Source organism: Rhinoraja longicauda, chromosome 37, assembly GCF_053455715.1.
Source record: "Rhinoraja longicauda isolate Sanriku21f chromosome 37, sRhiLon1.1, whole genome shotgun sequence".
Classification (NCBI taxonomy): domain Eukaryota; kingdom Metazoa; phylum Chordata; class Chondrichthyes; order Rajiformes; family Arhynchobatidae; genus Rhinoraja; species Rhinoraja longicauda.
Window position 1 is genome coordinate 15396884 of NC_135989.1, and position 18685 is coordinate 15415568.

An 18685-nucleotide genomic window follows, 5' to 3' on the forward strand; every position below is an offset into this window, starting at 1 on the left:
TGAACTGTGACATAGCGGTGAGCTTTTGCTGCAGTAATACTGAGGTGGCACTGAATGTGTACTTCACTGTTGGCAGGGCAGCACTGTGGGAGAGCTGCACTGTTGGAAGAACAACCCTGGAGCTTTGCTGTTCAGCAAATTGGCAGTTCTGTGGAACTTGTCAGGGTCCTGCCACTGGCACTGCCCACTCTGCTGGCCAGTGCTGCAGAATCTATCATGGCCTCACTAGGGTGGTCAAGGTGAATCTTCACAATGTAAGTTTGATTCATTGCTTTCACTGCTTTGGCTTGCACTTCTACTCAAGCTCTGCTGACACCTTTCCTCACACTCGCGTAAGTGCGTGCTCATATATGTGCATGTACACACAAACTGCTTCTCTCTCTAATATCCATACTACTTATCCCTCATTCCAGCATAAGGGGTGACATGGTGGTGCAGCGGTAGAGTTGCAGCCTTACAGCGCCAGAGACCTGGGTTTGATCCGGGTGCTGTCTCTACGAAGTTTATACGTTCTTCCCGTGACCTGTGTGGGTTTTCTTCAGGTATCCTGCTTTCCTCCCACACTCCAAAGACGTGCAGGTTTGTAGGTTAATTGGCTCCGGTAAGAATAAAGTTGTAAATTGTCCCTAACGTGTGTAGGATAGTGTTTTCGTGTGTGGGGATTGTTGGCCAGCGTGGACTCGATGGGCCAAAGGGCCTGTTTCCGTGCTGTATATCTAAACTAAAAACACTGACTGCTGAATACTGTGAAGCACTGTCAGAGTAATTAGGGCAACATAATTGCATATTGGTCAACTAGGTGTGGAGATGCTGTTGTTTTCCGTCGTTATAAATTCCAGCTTCTTATTTTGAATTTCAAATCCTCCATTTCCTTGACTGCATTTATGAAAGCTATCTCGCAACATCTGACGAAGCCGTTTATAAAGTGTTTGATGAAAAAAATAAATGCAACCACACGACGACCACCTGCAACCCCAAAGTGAGTGCTCTTTCCTGTAAACCAATGCTAAGGGAGAAGTCTTAGACATTCTTATGCTTCTAGTTGAACTTGAACCTGATTCTGGCCCCGGGGGCTCTTGCATGATGATTTGGCAGCCAGGCACTGTGTGCTGGTGGGAAAACTAACATCGACTGAGTTTTACAGGCGTCTTCGAATGCAATGCTCAAAGAATATTGATAATATGGAACTCTTGCCTGTGGGGAGTGGTTGCGGCGAATCGCCACGTTTGTCCTGCTTTGCCATAAAAACAAGGAAGAAAGGAATGTGATAGAGTGAGCTGGGAGGGTGAAGAGGAAAGAGACTGCAAATGTTGGAATCTGGAACAGAGAACAGGATGTTGGGCCGAGCAGCATCTGTAGAGGCAAATGTATAAATCGCAGCATTGGGTTAAGACTGCACCAGGATAGAGAGAGAAGAGGAAAGATTGCCATTATATAGCAGTGCAAGGATGGGTAGGAGAGAAGCTAGGAGGTGATAGTTGGAACCAGATGGGCTGGGGATGATGAGCAGCTGGAACAGATGAGGGGAAGGGATGGGAATAGAGAATAAAGGGAGGAGAAAACCAGGTGGGCAAGTGAGTGCTCGAGGGAAGAGTACATTGGGGGGGGGGGTTACATGAAATTGCCAAACTATATTCCCACCATTTGGTTGTAAGATAACAATAAGGAATATTGCTTTCCAATTTGTGTTTGGCCTCTTCATAGCAATGGAGAAGGCTGAGGACGGACAGCTTGGTGTTAAAGTAAGAAAGAGAGTTAAAATGGCATGCAACCGATCGTTCAAAGCTCACCAGTATAGTGGAGTAGAACTGACACAGTGCTGTGGGCCAAATGGCTTGTGTCAATACAACAAGTTCAACAGCTTTCCCCCACTTCGTTCCTCTCTTAGGATTATGCCTGACTTTGGTGATTTGAGACCAAACCTCATCCAGTAAAAACGTACTGCAGCCCAGCAGGCCCTGTTTGAGCTCTGTAGAAGGGTGATGATTTGAAACATCACCTATCTACCTTGTCCAGGGATGCTGCCTGGCCCATTGAGTTACTCCAGCACTTTAAGCCTTTTTTTGCCCATGTTCATACCTGTATTGAACCAATACAGCATCTAATGAAGCATTAATTACAGGGAAAAAAACTGCAGATGCTGGTTTAAATCGAAGCTAGACCCAAGATGCTGGAGCAACTCAGCAGGTCAGGCAGCATCTCGGAAGAGAAGGAATGGGTGGCGTTTCGGGTCGAGACCCTTCTTCAGACTGATGTCAGGGGAGGGGACGGGACAAAGATAGGATGTAGTAGGAGACAGGAAGACTAGTGGGAGAACTGGGAAGGGGGAGGGGATAGAGAGGGGAAGCAGGGACTACCTGAAGTTAGAGAAGTCAATGTTCATACCGCTGGGGTGTAAACTGCCCAAGCGAAATATGAGGTGCTATTTCTCCAATTTGCACTGGGCCTCACTCTTACAATGGAGGAGGCCCAGATTGAGAATGGGAGGGGGAGTTGAAGTGTTGAGCCATCATCTGCAGAAGAGTTGAGCTGGAAGAAGGTTCGTAGTACTGCATGTGTAAAATGTCTAATAATAAATCAGAACAGATTATGATGGAGATACTCGTTAACATTTTATCGCAATAGTGGAATATTCATGCTGGTATTATCTGATTGGAGAAATGTCAAGAGATACAGCCAAGGCTGGGGCTAATAATGGAGAAGACTCGCTTGATGATTTCCTTTCACTGCTCTCAACTATAACCCAGTGTCAGAGCATTTCTCTGATAGAGCACAAGTTATGGTTTGGAGGATGCTGGCCCTATCAGTGTGGCAAGCTCTCTGGGTATCTCAGGAGGCCGGTCTAGTTTATGATTTATGTTGGTAATTAGTTCCATGATCCAAGTCATACTATAATCTGTGATCTCTCTTCATTGCAGACTTTCATTAATTCTGATATCAAAAAAGAGTGCTCAGAAGCGCAATGTTCATTTGCATTCTACGGAGGCGAGACTTATTATCATCGGTACCTCATAGTGTTTCAGTTCTACAACCTTTTCCTCTTTTTCTGGCTCGTCAATTTTATCATTGCCCTAGGAGAAATTACCTTAGCAGGTGCATTTGCCTCCTACTATTGGGCCTTCAAAAAACCAGCCGACATGCCAAGGTGCCCTGTGACAGCTTCAATAGGACGAGCTCTCAGGTAAGAGTTTAGGACACAGTAAGTGGCTTTCCAGCACCTCACACCATCACCAGCATTCCATGTCCCTTGATCTCCTGAGCTATCGGAAGATCTACTGTACAAAAAAGGAACTGCAGACACTGGTTTTCAAAAAAAGACACTGTGCTGGAGTAACTCAGTGGGTCGCAGTATCCCACGAGAACATGAATAGGTGACATTTCGGGTTGGAACTTCAGACTGATTGCAGGGGGGGGAGGGTTGAAAGCAGGAAGAGAGGAGAGGCAGGACAAAGCATGGCAGGTAATAGGTGGATGCAGGCACAGGGGGGGTTAATGGGGGGTCCAGATGGTTGGACAAAAGGCTAGAAATGAAAAAGGTGCGAGACAAAAGGATTGAAGAGTTGTGAATTGTGAAGCCAAAGGAAAGAATGGAGGGGAGGAGAGAAAAATCTATCGTGCTTTATCTTGAATGGGTGGAGATGGCCCATTACATCATATAATGTAAGATAAGCCAGGCTGCCGGTCAACTCTGAACGATGTCATTCTCTGTTTATTTCCGATTGAGAGCATAGCAAGTGTGTATACCTCTATGTCCACAGCTGTCTGCAGCATAGTTCCAAACATTCCACCCCTCCGAAAATAAATTACACCATCTTTCTCTGGGTGACTCCTTATTTTTAGATTCTCGGTATCTACTCTGTCAATCCCCTCAGAATCTCGTACAACTTCCAACAGTGTGGTTCTGATTGACAGCTCAGTGCCCTGCCCTGGAAATTTGGTACAAGCAACAACAAGTTTACTTGATTTTACATTTTCTGAAATTCTTGTCTGTCCCATATCCTTTGGGTTGATTTTTTTTTGTTTATAAATGTTTTTAACTCTTTTGGTTTCTGGGAAGTTTGTTACTACTGTACGGTTGGTATTTTGCGCTATTCACACCAGTGCTTGATGTTGTGCCGTATTAGATCATGGCTCCATTAATGGAGCTTCTGCATTCTAGAACTGTTGACGTTTGCTCTTCTGTAGCAAAGGGAGGCTTTTGGAAGACACTGAACCAAATGAGATCAGTAAGGTAAAGGGTGAGTTTTAGGTAGGATTTTAAAGGAGGAGCATTGGGTTTACTGTAGGAAGGAACTTGCAGATGCTGGTTTAAACCGAAGATAGACACAAAAAGCTGGAGTAACTCAGCGGGAAAGGCAGTATCTCTGGAGAGAAGGAATGGGTGACGTTTCAGGTCGGTTCGAGTCTGAAGAAGGGTCTTGACCCGAAACGTCACCCATTCCCCTCCAGAGATACTGCCTGTCCTGCTGAGTTACTCCAGCTTTTTGTATCTAGCATTGTGTTTAGGATGGGGAATAGCATATGGACAGTCCTGGCAACCTGGACTCATTTATCAATGAAGTAAAGTGTATAGGGAGCTGGTGATGTGAAGGAAATGAAAAGGAACAGTTAGGAGTTGAAGAATTCAGTAGATTAGAGGTTACCTAAAATTGTTCATACCATTGGCGCAGCGGTAGAGATGCTGCCTTACAGCGCTTACAGCGTCAGAGACCTGGGTTCGATCCTGACTACGGGTGCTGTCTGTACGGAGTTTGTACATTCTTCCCGTAACCGTGTGGGTTTTCTCCGATATCTTCGGTTTCCTCCCACACTCCAAAGACGTACAGGTTTGCAGGTTAATTTGCTTGGTGTATGTGTAGATTGTCCCTAGTGTGTGTAGGATAGTGTTAATGTGCGGGGATCGCTGGTCGGTGCGGACTCGGTGGACCGAAGGGCCTGTTTCCGCGCTGTATAACTAAATGAAACTATACCATTGGATTGTTAGCGCCCTAAATGGAATACGAGGTGCTGTTATGTGGTGCTGTATGAACCCTATCGTTTGCTTCTGTTTACGTTCTAACAATTCAATAAACGGGCTAGAACATGTTGCTCTGCGTTTGGTGTGTGTGCGCCGCCCACTGGCTTGTTGAAGAAGTGCAGCTGCATTTTAGAATTTCAGGCCGAGTTGGTTTTGTTAAGAGGGGGAGCATTTCGGAAGGAGCCCAGCATGGGGAAGGTAAAATAGTTAAGAGACACAGTGACCCGTGCATGTGGAGTGGAGATGAGAAAAGGTGGATGTAATGACTAAAATTAAGAAATGGTGGACATTGTGGAGATCACAACATTAAACCAAGTGCGGATTTTCTATCAGCATTGGGGCAGAGTTTGCAGATGCTGGAATCTAGAGAGACAAACAAGGAACTCAATGGTTCGAGCAACATCTATGGGCTTCTGATGCAGGATTTCAACCCAAAACATTGACAATTCCCTTTTCCTCCACAAATGCTTCTTGACCCGCTGAGTCCCTCCAGCAGATTGTTTTATTTGTTTCAGCTATGCTGCACATGGTTAGTATATCCAGTCTTTCTATACACTATTTCCATATTTCAAGCATGTTTTGGTGAATTGTGTTCAGAAGGTGTTTGGATCAATATTCACAAAATAAATATCTGGGTTTAAATCTCTACTTGTACCATTGTTGAGAATCACTTCCTAGAGAGGAGGGAATCTCACTGGCTCCTCGTGCTTCAGAAGGGGCCGTTGTAGGCTTTAATGGTGCAGGAATTGGTGACCTGGGACAAAGCTATACCTTACCCATTGCTACGATTTGTAATTCCTGTCTGACATTGCAATGCTTTTGATGTTTTCTTTCCCATTCATTTTAACTGCATCTCTCTGTACCTGCAGATACCATGTCGGCTCCTTGGCGTTTGGGTCTCTCATCTTGGCCATTGTCCAGATCATCAGAGTTATACTGGAATATATAGATCAGAAAGTCAAAGGTATAACCATTTAAACTTTCCCTTTTAACTCCATGGGGTTAAACTACCCAGAAACACTATCTCACTAATATCTCACTAATCCCCCTGCTCCACCATGTTGGAGTTGCTTCCACACACTAGAGTGGGGTTCTGCATATGCAAATAAATAATCAGATGGACAATTTTTGTGCCTTTATTATATATAGTGCCAATAGTTTGTTACCAGTGAGCAGGGTGAGATCTGAGCCTGATCCAATGCTCTTCCAGCATGGACTAATGGACATGCAGTAGTCTAGAAACACTCCTGATAATTTGTTTGTCCCCAGTGCAAGGCATGGTGGCGACCTTGCACAGTCCCTACTAGTTGGTCGAGTTTGGTTTACTTTACAGAAATGCACAGATTTCCAAAGGTTAGATGCTGGATTGCTGGGATTCACGGATTCCCTTCGATGTCCTGTTCTGTGGCTCTGACAGGCTGTGGGCAGAGGCTGAGTCCTCTGCTTGTGATGTAAATATTCACATAATATTCACATGACGTGAGCAACCAATGTACTGAAGATGGAAAAAACCTATTAATGCACCAGTCTTGGCAATGGAACACTATAAACGCAGTGTTACTCTTCGATTGAAGGCTAATATTCGGCCCTTCGAGCCAGCACCGCCATTCAATGTGATCATGGCTGATTATCCACAATCAGTATCCCGTTCCTGCCTTCTCCCAGCCCGAAGAGCTCTTTCTACTGTAACTCTCTTTTTAATGCATCTCTTTTTAATTGCAGTTGCCCAGAATAAAGTTGCAAAATTCATATTATGCTGCATGAAATGTTGCTTCTGGTGTCTGGAGAAATTCTTGAAGTTTTTGAACAGGAATGCTTATATTATGGTGAGTGCTTACATTATGGTTTTTATTGACATGTGGGAATTATTCAGCTTGGCCTTGCTAGTATAAAATTTGGTCATTAACATTGCTGTTTCTGAGATTTCCTATCTATAACACTGAGTCTATGTCAGTCCTTTATCTAGGTATTGTCCCTGTCTCCCTATTGCACAAGCCTTATCCCCTCCCTGGTGCTTGCTGATCATGTTACTTTTATTACAGAAGACCAAGTGGACCTGTTGGGCCCAAACCTCTCCTGCATTGGTGCAGCATCCTCTCCTTCCCCCCTCCCCCCTCCTCCCTCCCTCCCTCCCCCTTCCTTCCCGCCCCCTCTGTTCATTTGTCTGCCTTACTTTAAAACTCTAACTGAAACCCCAAAGGAGAAGTGAAATGTAAAGGCAGAGAGAGGGATAGAAGTGGAAGGGGGCAGGACGAAAGAGGGGTCTTTTGGATAAATAGGTGTGCACCAGGGTGGAGGGGCACAGGAAAGAGAGGAGAGAAAAACACTTAACTGTTTGAGGTAATAAAATGAACATGTAGCACGTGGGATAGGGGCTACTACAGATATAAATGATGAGTACACCCATCATTTTCACCATCATTGCCATCACTCTTTCTCTTGCCCCACCAGATTGCAATTTATGGGAACAACTTCTGCACTTCGGCAAAGAATGCATTCTTCCTGCTAATGAGAAATTTCATCCGGTAGGTATGAACAAGTGTAACTTTGATTGGTGGGTGTGAGAAACGGCAACTGTGTGTGGATGGGGGAACAGGGAGTGTTGAAGGGGATGTGCTAAAACAATTTGGCTGCAATTCGTTAATCGGTGTTGATCTATCTTCTCCTCCCTCAGAGTGTTGGTTCTGGACAAAGTCACGGATTTCCTTCTGCTCCTTGGCAAGCTACTCATTGTTGGAGCTGTGGGTCAGTACACACAATTATTCCACCTTTGCTTCCACACCGTGGACAGGAATACCTGCCTCCCTCTCCCTGCCTGGCAGATCCATGCTCCCACGTCAGGGGGCCTCCCATCTTCGCCTTTCTTGCTGGGAAGTTTCCCATTCCCTGCGCCCTTGCCGGTACAGTTCTGTGGTCATTCTGAGCAGGAGCGGTTTGATGAAGATGGCACCAGAAGACCACATGCAGCTTGATGTGGCATGGAGTGTTCCCAGTCTGTAGAAGGATGGAAATCGGCTCCTTGGTACCTGCTCCACTTTACGTTTGTTGATCTTGGCCAGACAGTGACTGCTGCTGCAGGTCTGTGTCCTGGGCTCAAGGGCAGAAGAAGCCGGAGTTCACTGTGCTGATCATTTTCCCCCTAGGGTTGGGTTTGGACCTAGAGTCTGTTGTGCAATAAGCTACTAACACTTGCTGGTCATGCTCATAAATTAACAATGCAGCCATATAGGATCAGGACCAGTAAAGGCTTGAGGGTGGGGCTAGGGCATTAACATGTACGTTTGACAATAGACAATAGGTGCAGGAGGAGGCCATTCGGCCCTTTGAGCCAGCACCGCCATTCAATGTAATCATGGCTGATCATTCTCAATCAGTACCCCGTTCCTGCCTTCTCCCCATACCCCCTGACTCCGCTATCCTTAAGAGCTCTATCCAGCTCTCTCTTGAATGCATTCAGAGAATTGGCCTCCACTGCCTTCTGAGGCAGAGAATTCCACAGATTCACAACTCTCTGACTGAAAAAGTTTTTCCTCATCTCAGTTCTCGTTTGGTTTAGATCCCAGTTATTGTGCCTGGCCCGCTGAGTTACTCCAGCATTTTGTGTCTCCTGTCTTTGTCCCGCCCCCTCCCCTGACATCAGTCTGAAGAAGGGTCTCGACCCGAAACGTCACCAATTCCTTCTCTCCCGAGATGCGGCCTGACCCGCTGAGTTACTCCAACATTTTGTGTCTACCTTCTAGTCATTGTGAGGATTGTTCAGAGTGTGCTCAGGTCATTTCCTTAACCTCTCGATGTGGGCTTATGCTTTGAAGTTGATCGCTCGGTGATTTAATCTTGCTCTCTTCATCAGGCATCCTTGGATTTTACTTCTTCACTAATCGAATATCGATACTGGAGGACAAGGCACCAACTCTGAATTATTATTGGCTTCCACTGATGGTGAGAGAGTCACTTATGTTAAATGCATCTTTCTGCTGTGGCTCTGACAGCGCAGCTCAGAGAACGAGCGCCATTGTTAGTTTTCCACTGATACGCAATGAGTAATTGAGATGCATAGATTAGCAAGGTGCCACAACTTTAATCTTTACTGTGCTAGTTAACTGACCTTGGCTGGTTTTACACATGGTTTCAGAACATTGGATTGGGAAGGCCTGTGTGAACACACTGTGAATGCATGTATACACTGTGCCTGTGTGTAAATACAGCAGATGCAACCAGGGTTGATTTTAGCTACAGTCCATCAGCATGTGCCAACACTTGCAGTCCCACAGCAAGAATAACTACCTGCCAAAGCTTCGAAGGGTCCCAGCCCAGAGGAGATGTGACGTGTTCAGAGCACAAGAGGAGAAAGGGTACATTTGTGGGAAAATTGTGATTGGCATTTGTGAAATGTTTGATAATCTCAAGGTGGTGAGATACATGTCAATAACAGTAATGTAGAGAATGTTAGCTGTGATTAAATAATATTGTTCTGCGACATTTAATTGATCTAGGGTGCGAAGATATTGAATGGGAATTGATCATCTAGTGGCTGTAGTAATGTAGACTGAGCCTTTAATCTTCCTGTTGTTCTGTGTTGCAGACTCTTATTGTTGGCTCCTATCTCGTTGCACATGGGTTCTTCAGTGTCTATGCGATGTGTGTGGACACACTGTTCCTCTGTTTCTGTGAGTATCCCACTCGAGCATTTGTGTTTCTCAACTGGATTTGAGTTCTGATGCTTTATTAGTGGTTCAGTGGAAGTGTTAATAATGATCTTAATTCAGTGACTGAACTGGCAAATATGAACTATAGCTATAAAATCTAAGTTTGATTCGGTAATTTATTCATTATATTACATCATGATGTTTTTTTTTCATCTCAAAGTGCTCAGATAAAGTCTGGTCTCCAGTCTCTGCTCAATTAGCTAATCACAGCCAGGAGGATCTATCAATGTGTCAATTGGTCTCAGCAGGAATTTATTTAGTCAGAGGGTAGTGAATCTTTGGAATTCATTGCCTCAGAAGGCTGTGGTGGCCAAGACAATGGATATTTTTAAGGCGGAGATTGACAGTGTAATGGCAGTTTCTATACTATCTCGAAATCCCACTTCGATAGCCATTACTTCTCGGGAATGAAATGTAGTTATAGCTTACGCACACGTCGCACCCTGATATGACAAAACGAATCTTCCAAACTTCTTTTCTTCATTAATTGGATTTATTAAAGTAGCACAAATCATAGAGTAATTCATCAGTTTCTGTACTTTATCAACTGTTTCTTCTTCAAACAATATCTAGAATTCTTGCAGTTATTACCGTATGGTTCTTACAAATATAGATGATACAAGCGTATGGTACGAGCGGGTGTGGTAAAGAACTGTATGCTCACCATCCTCCGAGTCTAAACTGACCCACAACCTCTGTCGACACGCTAGCCTCCTCCCATCTAGACACTCCCAATTACGCATTAAGTCACACCCACAAGCAGGCAAAAAAGGCATAAACTAGAAATATTAAAACATAGCCATAACACAATGACAATAACTGAATTAAGCATAAATGGCTCCTACAGACAGATTCTTGATTAGTACGGATGCCAGGGGTTATGGGGCGAAGGCAGGAGAATGGGGTTGAGAGGAAAAGATAGATCAGCCATGATTGAATGGTGGACTAGACTTGATGGGCTGAACGGCCTTATTCTGCTCCTAGAACTTATGAACTTATAAAGTTATGACGTGAGAATTAGCTAAGGGCACTTGCTCCTGATCTCCAGGGTTTCCTGTTACATGGATATCAACTGAAGACAAGTTTACGTTGGTTTACAATTTCCATATAGACTGGCCATGATTTCATTGAAAGGAAGGACCCCCCTCAAGGGGATAAATGGCTTCCTTCTCATCTGGTGTTTCTAGAATGATCCTGAGTCAGGGGTTGGGCAGAAAACGCCATTCGGTGAGCTATATTACCGGTAGGGTTGCTACTCTCAGGAAACTGGGGAGAAAACGGAGAATATGAATCTACCTTGGCTTCAGGGAAAGTGCCAAAATCAGCTTCGGATGTCAGATGTGATGGTTTCGTTTGCAGACACGTTGAGAGACTGGGTTCAGTTAAGCTGCAGTTTGCCAGGGATCAGAATGAGCCACACCAACCAAATTTCTTGCCAATTTAACTGATGATTTTGTCTTCAAACATTTTCTGCGCCTAATTATTTCTGTTAGCAAGGTCAGCATGGCCCTCATTGGCTCACTTAGTTTACCTATTTTGCCCTCAGTTTTATTTGACTTCTAATCCAGTTATTCATTGTATCTTCATTCACAACATGTGAAGTATTGAGAAAGATGGTGGGGATTATGCACTAATCCACAAACTTACTCCAGTAAGAAATCTGGTCTGGTTTTGGTCCCGTAACTGAATGAGATCTGCCTCTGGATACATTCCCAGCTCTCATTGAAACAAGCACAAAATGCTGGAATAACTCAGTGGGACAGGCTCTGGATCGAAGCAATGGGTAATGTTTTGGGTCGAGACCTGAAGATCCAGAGATGCTGCCTGTCCCACTGAGTTACTCCAGCATTTTGTGTCTATTTTCGTAGTCAGCTTTGAGCCAGACACAAAATGCTGGAGTAACTCAGTGGGACAGGCAGCATCTCTGGAGAAAAGGAATAGGAGATGTTTCGGGTCGAGACCCTGCAGGCCCAAAGGTAATCAGCCTTGAGTTGTTCCTGATAATACCACTCTGTGTACATCTGCAAATGTAGAAGGAATCAGCACTTGGGTATGTTGAGAGTTGCATGAAGGTGGAAGTGAGACTTCTGTCAGCATGCTTAGCAAAACTTTGCCCTGTCAAATTAATGGGCACCTTGTTTATTTCCTGGTCTGTTTGACTGGACCAGAACAAGTTCCAAATTTCCAGTAGAAGAGTGAGGGGAATACTGAAACACACACCAGATTTGTTAGCATCTGATGAAGGGTTTTCACACTGCAAGCATGAACCAGCCACTCCCTCTTTACACATGTTACACTTATATTTCCAACTACTTGTTTTCCCTGTTCTCTCAATGCTAATTGTCAGTTTAAGAGCCTGAGCTCTGTCTATATTTATCTATATGTGGCATGATTTCCTTTCAGTGGCTCTGATTATTATCTGCATCTTTTCTCTTTTTTACTCTCTCTCTTTCTTTCCTGTCTTGTTGTCGCCTCGTCCTCCATTCATCACTTCTGCACGGGGACGTGCTTGGATTCTCACGCTTTCCCTCTGCTGCTGTATCCTTGTCGGGGAACCCAGGTGAAGATCTGGAACGGAATGACGGCTCTGCAGAGAGACCTTACTACTCATCACTGGAGCTGCGTGACATTTTGTACAAAAAAGATCTCGACCCTCCTGAAACGCCGGAGTTACAAGAGTGACAGCGAGCTTCTGGATGAGGCACAGTCACTTTCGTTAAACCTCTGTTGAACCCATTAGTGACACTTTCCAGAGAAGATCCTGCATTCAACTACCGTCTGTTGCTTTGCTCCACAGAATTCCCTGTGTTAGTAATATTACCAAACAGTGTGAAGTTGGGAGTGCCAGAACTCTGTTGTAAAGCATTTACGATTCCTTCCCAGGGTTGGAGACGGAGATGAACAATTTGCACGAGTATAAGAATTATAATCAGGAAAGAAGGGGCCGGAGACAGCTTAGGAGTGGTTATTGGGGTTGATTTTATATAAAAAGCTCATCTAGTTGGAGTTTAATCTCATTTTCTGAAGATTCTTGTAAACTTGGAGCTTAGATTTAATTTCACTGTGTGTTCAGATTATGGTACCATTAACTTTGTAGCGTTTCAAAGTGATGTAATATAATCAACTACTGATATCATTTTGCACTTTAACGCAGTGTCACATTAACAGTGGAAATGAATAATTTCCTTTTAATCTTTCAGCTGCTTTTAGAAAGTTTGTTTTTCTGTGTGGAATCACGAGTTTGAGAGGCTATAATGTGGTGGGCCACAGAGTAAGGTTTGGGTATTGACATTGCTCAGTTTCTGGATGCAAACTTCAATGGTGTTTGAGATTATTGCTTATAAATGTGACATTGCTGTTCATGCAGTGGAAGACCTTGAGAGGAACGACGGATCGTCTGAGAAACCCTATTTCATGCCCAAAAACCTCATGGAACTCCTGCAGAAGAAAAATAAATGATGACTGCTGAGTGCAGCTTGCAACTCTGGACATACCTGCACTCAGAACATGGAGGCTCATTAGATCTCCCAAATCATTAACTGTGCATGGGGCTAAATTGCCTGAACAGAGAGTACAGAACATCTGAGGTCTAGGCTTGATTTACTCTCACCATTTGCAGATGTCCTCTCTCTGAGATCCTCATCTGCGTTACAGTGATTTCACGCTGTGCCAAAACACGGGTTGCGATTTGAGATAAAATTAGGTTATTGTCTTCTGAAAGACATTGTATTTTTTTTACGTATATTTGGGGGGAAAAAAGAGATGATCATTCACCTGTGATTGTGCCAGGCAGGCCCTTGCTTCATATTGCCTGCTTCAATTACCGTACAGTGACTGAAGATATATTCAAAGGTATTACTAACATATGGGTTATGCATATTAGATCTGATGGATTTAAATACCAAAACTGTATTTTGATAAGTTGTGGCACATGTGCGCCGTGACTTTATTGCTGTGTTTAGCATGTTGTGCTGTAGGGGACGATGAAATGTACTTATTCTGCGTTGTTAAACACAGGGTTTACATCCCAGCTACCTGTAAGTATAGATATAGTAAACATTCTTTTCTTTCATCTTCACCTGTCACCCCCCCCCCCCCTTCCCCCCCAAATAGTGTTCACAGTGTGGCAGGTTATAAGGCACTGAGCACCCCCTCCCAGTCTTTATTAAACTGCTTAAAATCACTTTTAAGATATGTACCTAATTTTTTGCCCCTGAGGTTAGTGTAACTCATAATGCATAACTCATGTGAGTGATGAGAAGAATAAATTGAATGTTAAACTTCCAAATGCTGAAACAAAAGAAAATGTTGTTATTGTTCTAGTAATTTAAAAGCCTGATTGTTGGATCAGAAACATCGATTCGGATCCCACCATGGCTGTTGGGAATTTAAATTCAATTAATTAAATAATCCAGAGTTTAGCATTTGTGATGGTAACATTTTATCTATGCCCCTCCTGAGAGTACAACATTGTTGTAAGAATCCACCTGGTTCATTACTCTTTAAGGATATAAATCAGATAACCTTGCGTAGTCAGGTCGTTGTACCTCCTGATGCTGTAATATTAAGAACACTTCAAAATAGCCTTGCAAACCCAGTTGTGGGAAAGAACAGGGGATTACCTTCACACACAGGCTTCGATGGGTCACAAAGGTGCCTCACCACGACTTGCCAAGGGCAGTTAGGACTGCACAATAAATGCTGGTCAAGCCAACAACATTGGCAACATGCAAATTAATTTAAAATGTGTTTTGTCCATCAGTACTGGAGACCTTCAAACTGCCTTCGTCTATTAGGAATGGTTTCATCTTGTGCTTTACACACACATTGTCACAGGCACATTTATCAAACAATTTGCTTGCCATCCTGCTACTTGGTTTAAGATTGATGAGTACAGTCCTACATTACATGAAGTCTGAGCCTGGGCAACTGTATCCTGTTTTTATATGTTGAGGTTAGGAGTAAAGCATTGACTTCTTTCAAATGCTTAATACTTTTGAGAGACTTGTTAAATTCAAACAACCCTCCCCCATTTGGACTTGTGCAGAAATAGCTCCTTTATTATATTTATGTTTTTAAAAGTTTGTTATTTCAAGAGATGACATGTATACCTTTCTGTATAAATGGGACTGCTTTGTCCTGGTAACTGATTTATATCTACAGAAAATATCTACATTTACTTGCCTGTACATATGAAACGTGCTATATCGACAATCTCTCATTTGCATGACCACATTATCAACCAATGAATAAAACTATACTCTTCTTTTTGTAAAATAAGGCTGTCTTGTGTTCATGTGATCGATTGCAGCAATATATAACTGGCCTCTCGCAAACTGTTCACAGAATAGTTCTTGCGATTAAAAAGCATTCCAAACACAATTCCAGGTGCCTGATTGCATCAAGTGTAGGAAGGAACTGCAGATGCTGGTTTCTTATAGAAACATATAAAATTCTTAAAGTATTGGACAGGCTAGATGCGGGAAAAATATTCCCGATGTTGGGGGAGTCCAGAACCAGGGATCACAGTTTAAGAATCCAGAGATGCTGCCTGCCTCGCTGAGTTACTCCAGCTTTTTGTGTCTATCTCAGGAGAGAGATTGAGTAGACTCTGTTCCCTGGAATTTAGGATAATGGGAGGTAACCTCAATGAAGAATTGTCTGCCCTGGAGTATTGTGGAGGTTGGACCACTGGAGGTATTTAGAAAATAGATAAATGTTTAAAAAATCTGGGAGTTGAGGGGTAGAGATCATTTCAAGTAGCTTGAGTGGGCAATTGCTTCTACTTTCCTGTGTTTTATAAAATGGATAAAGTTCTTATTGTGCTGAACAGGAGGTGAAAGAACATAGGCCTTTTGGCTAATTATGATGCCAATTTAAACTAATCCCATCTGCCTACACATGGTATTTCCCTTCATCGTCTGCCCCTGCATGTCTGTCTAAATGCCTCTTAAATATTATCATGCTTCCACACCATTTCTGGCACACGTTCCAGGCACCGACTATTCTCTGGTTTAAAAAGAAATGTGCTATGCAACTCACTTTGAAACTTAAATGAGAGCAAGTCTGAGGTCATCCTATTCGGCCCCCCCGACTCCATCAAATCGATAACAGGCAGTCTTGGAAGTCTATCCTGCCTAGTCAAACCGCATGTCAAAAACCTCGGCATGATATTTGACTCTGCATTAAAATTTGATAAGCAAGTCAACGCTGTGGTAAAAGCCAGCTTCTTCCAACTTCGAACCATAGCTAAAATCAAACCTTTCCTCCAATTCGACGACACAGAAAAAATCATTCACGCTTTCATTTCCTCCCGCCTAGACTACTGCAACTCCCTATACACTGGGATCAGCCAATCTTCCCTGTCCCGCCTGCAACTGGTCCAAAACGCCGCAGCGAGACTCCTGACGGGTACCCGTAAAAGGGACCACATCACCCCGATTCTGGCCCCTCTCCACTGGCTCCCAGTACGGTACAGAATCAACTTCAAGCTCCTCCTATTCACGTATAAAGCCCTAAATGGACATTCCCCCCCCTACATCAAAAATCTTCTAACCCCCTCTCTAACTCCAGGTCCCTCAGGTCGGCCGACTTGGGGCTACTCACTATCCCGCGGTCTAGGCTTAAGCTCAGGGGTGACCGCGCTTTTGCGGTTGCAGCTCCTAGACTGTGGAACAGCATCCCTCTCCCCATCAGAACTGCCCCCTCCATCGACTTCTTTAAGTCCAGGCTCAAAACCTATTTCTACTCCCTAGCGTTTGAGGCTCATTGAGGAGGCGCTGTGAACTGTTTGCGTGCCACTGTATGTTTCATTTTTTTCCTTAGTACCTAATCAGATGTACAGCACTTTGGTCAATATGGGTTGTTTTTAAATGTGCTATACAAATAAAATTGACTTGACTTGACTTGACTTGACTTATCTGCCTTACTTTATATCTATGCCCTCTAGTATTTGATATTTCCACCCTGAGAAAAATTCTGACTTTCTACGCTACCTACGCCTCCCATAATCTTATATGCTTCCATCAAGTTGCCCTTCAGCCTCTGACACTCCAAAGAAAGAAACCCAAGGTTTTCCATCCTCTCTTTATACCAAATATTCTCTAATCCAGGCTATTTCCTTGTAAACATTTTATGCACTCTCTCCAAAGCCACTGCATCCTGCCTGAAATGTGCCAACCAGAACTGCACAGAAAACTACAGCTGCCATGTAACTTCCCAACTTTTATTTTCAAAGGTCCAATCAATCAATAAAGACAGTATGCTGCACGCTTTTTAAAAAATCAGCTATCTCCTTGTGTACACAACTCTGCCAATTAGTCTGCAAATCTACTAATCAGCCTACAATCAGTAATAATAGAGATTCCAGCACTCTTCACTGTGAACAGCTCTGATCAGAATAACATCCCTCTACTACTACTACTCTTTGGGCAAAGCTATTTAAAAAAATCCACTCTAACGATATTCTGTGAATCTCATGTGTCTTAATCTTCTGAAGAAGGGTCTCGACCCGAAACGTCACCCTTTCCTTCTCTCCTGAGATGCTGCCTGACCTGCTGAGTTACTCCAGCATTTTGTGAATAAATACCTTCGATTTGTACCAGCATCTGCAGTTATTTTCTTATATTAATCTTCTGGCCAGTCTACTTGTCAAATGGTTTACAAAGTTTTGGAAAATGAATGGAGATTAAAAATAGGGATTACGGCATTAAGATGAGCGGTAGGTTATTTAGGCTTCCCAGAGGACAGCGAAGACTTTGTCATTGATCACATTCAAAGCGGAGATTTGATAGATTTATTGATAATGAATCAAAGGATAAGATAGGATTGGATAATGGCATTTACGTGGAAGATACACCAGAATCTTGTGAAGCGATAGGGCAGTCTTGAGGGACCGAATAGCCCACTGCTGCCTTTAACGTTCTGATAATAGACCCTTTGTGTAAATATCCGCAGATCTTTAATCGGAATAAGATGATCTAACAATAAATCAGCACTTCCACTTCCAAAAACAATCATCCGCTAAAAAATCCTATTTATTTTGATTATTCGTCGGCCTGCAATGAAAGATGTATGTGTGAATACTGTTCTAGCTGCCTGCGAGTTGCTGCAGACTGATCATTTGTTCAATTGCAAAGGAAATGTGTAGGACGTTTGGAACGGCAGATGCTGATTTACAACGAAAATAGACACGAAATGCTGGAGTAACTCAGCGGGACAGGCGACATTTTCGGAGAGAAAGAATGAATGGGTGACGTTTCGGGTTCGCTACTCCAGCATTTTGCGTCTATCTTCCATTTATATGTGTCAATGATGTTCTAGCTGCCTGCGAGTTGCTGCAGACTGGCCATTGTGCAATTGCATTGGGAATGTGCGGGAAGGAATTGCTGCAGATGCTGGTTTGCACCGAAGATAGACACAAAATGCTGGTTCAGGCAGCATTGCTGGAGTGTGACGTTGCGGTAACTCCTGCATAACGAGTTACTGCAGCATTTGTTTGTGCCGACCTTGTATTTGCTGTTCCGTGCAAGCGGCTGCTGCCCATTGTTCAATTGCTTCGGGGACGGGGGAGTGGTGGGACTACATTGTCCGGCGTGCAACGCGCGGCGGACGTCTCCATAGTGACGAAACGGCCCGCCGATTGGTCGGTTTGAATGATTCGGTGACGTCGGGGGGGAGGAGCGCGCTCGGCGGGCCGGGCTCTGCGCACGCGCGGTGCGAGGCAATAAAAGGGGTCGGTTGGCGGCGTGCGGTCACGTGCGGCTTTTTGTCCTTGTCCCCGTGGCGAGCGGCGGCGGCAACGACAACGACGACCCACCGAGCGAGCGGGTGAGTGAGGGAACCGGGTCGGCCCAAAGGCTACCGAGTGCCGGCTGTAATCGCCGCCCTCCCCCTCCCTCTGCGGGCCCAGCATACCATCATCTCCCCCCCCCCACACACACACACACACACACACGATGCG

The 18685-nt window shown here is 44.1% G+C and overlaps 2 protein-coding genes across 7 annotated transcripts in view; both read left to right on the forward strand.

Annotated features, from left to right (window-relative positions):
* The window catches only part of slc44a2 (solute carrier family 44 member 2 (CTL2 blood group)), a 61793-nt gene extending 45198 nt beyond the window's left edge, over positions 1 to 16595 (forward strand). For 2 of the 3 annotated variants that reach the window (XM_078429635.1, XM_078429634.1), the window contains exons 14-22: positions 892 to 979; positions 2919 to 3181; positions 5887 to 5981; positions 6740 to 6843; positions 7469 to 7542; positions 7692 to 7762; positions 8868 to 8956; positions 9600 to 9684; positions 12284 to 16595. In XM_078429635.1, the coding sequence (XP_078285761.1) occupies positions 892 to 979; positions 2919 to 3181; positions 5887 to 5981; positions 6740 to 6843; positions 7469 to 7542; positions 7692 to 7762; positions 8868 to 8956; positions 9600 to 9684; positions 12284 to 12405 (991 nt within the window). In that variant the 3' untranslated portion in view covers positions 12406 to 16595. The remainder of the gene's footprint in view (positions 1 to 891; positions 980 to 2918; positions 3182 to 5886; positions 5982 to 6739; positions 6844 to 7468; positions 7543 to 7691; positions 7763 to 8867; positions 8957 to 9599; positions 9685 to 12283) is intronic. The other variant, XM_078429637.1, reaches the window with a different exon arrangement.
* Positions 16596 to 18443: 1848 nt separating this feature from the next.
* The window catches only part of ilf3b (interleukin enhancer binding factor 3b), a 42347-nt gene continuing 42105 nt past the window's right edge, over positions 18444 to 18685 (forward strand). For all 4 annotated transcript variants that reach the window (XM_078429539.1, XM_078429541.1, XM_078429540.1 and 1 more), the window contains exon 1: positions 18444 to 18552. The gene's annotated coding sequence lies outside the window, so the exon portion shown is untranslated. The remainder of the gene's footprint in view (positions 18553 to 18685) is intronic.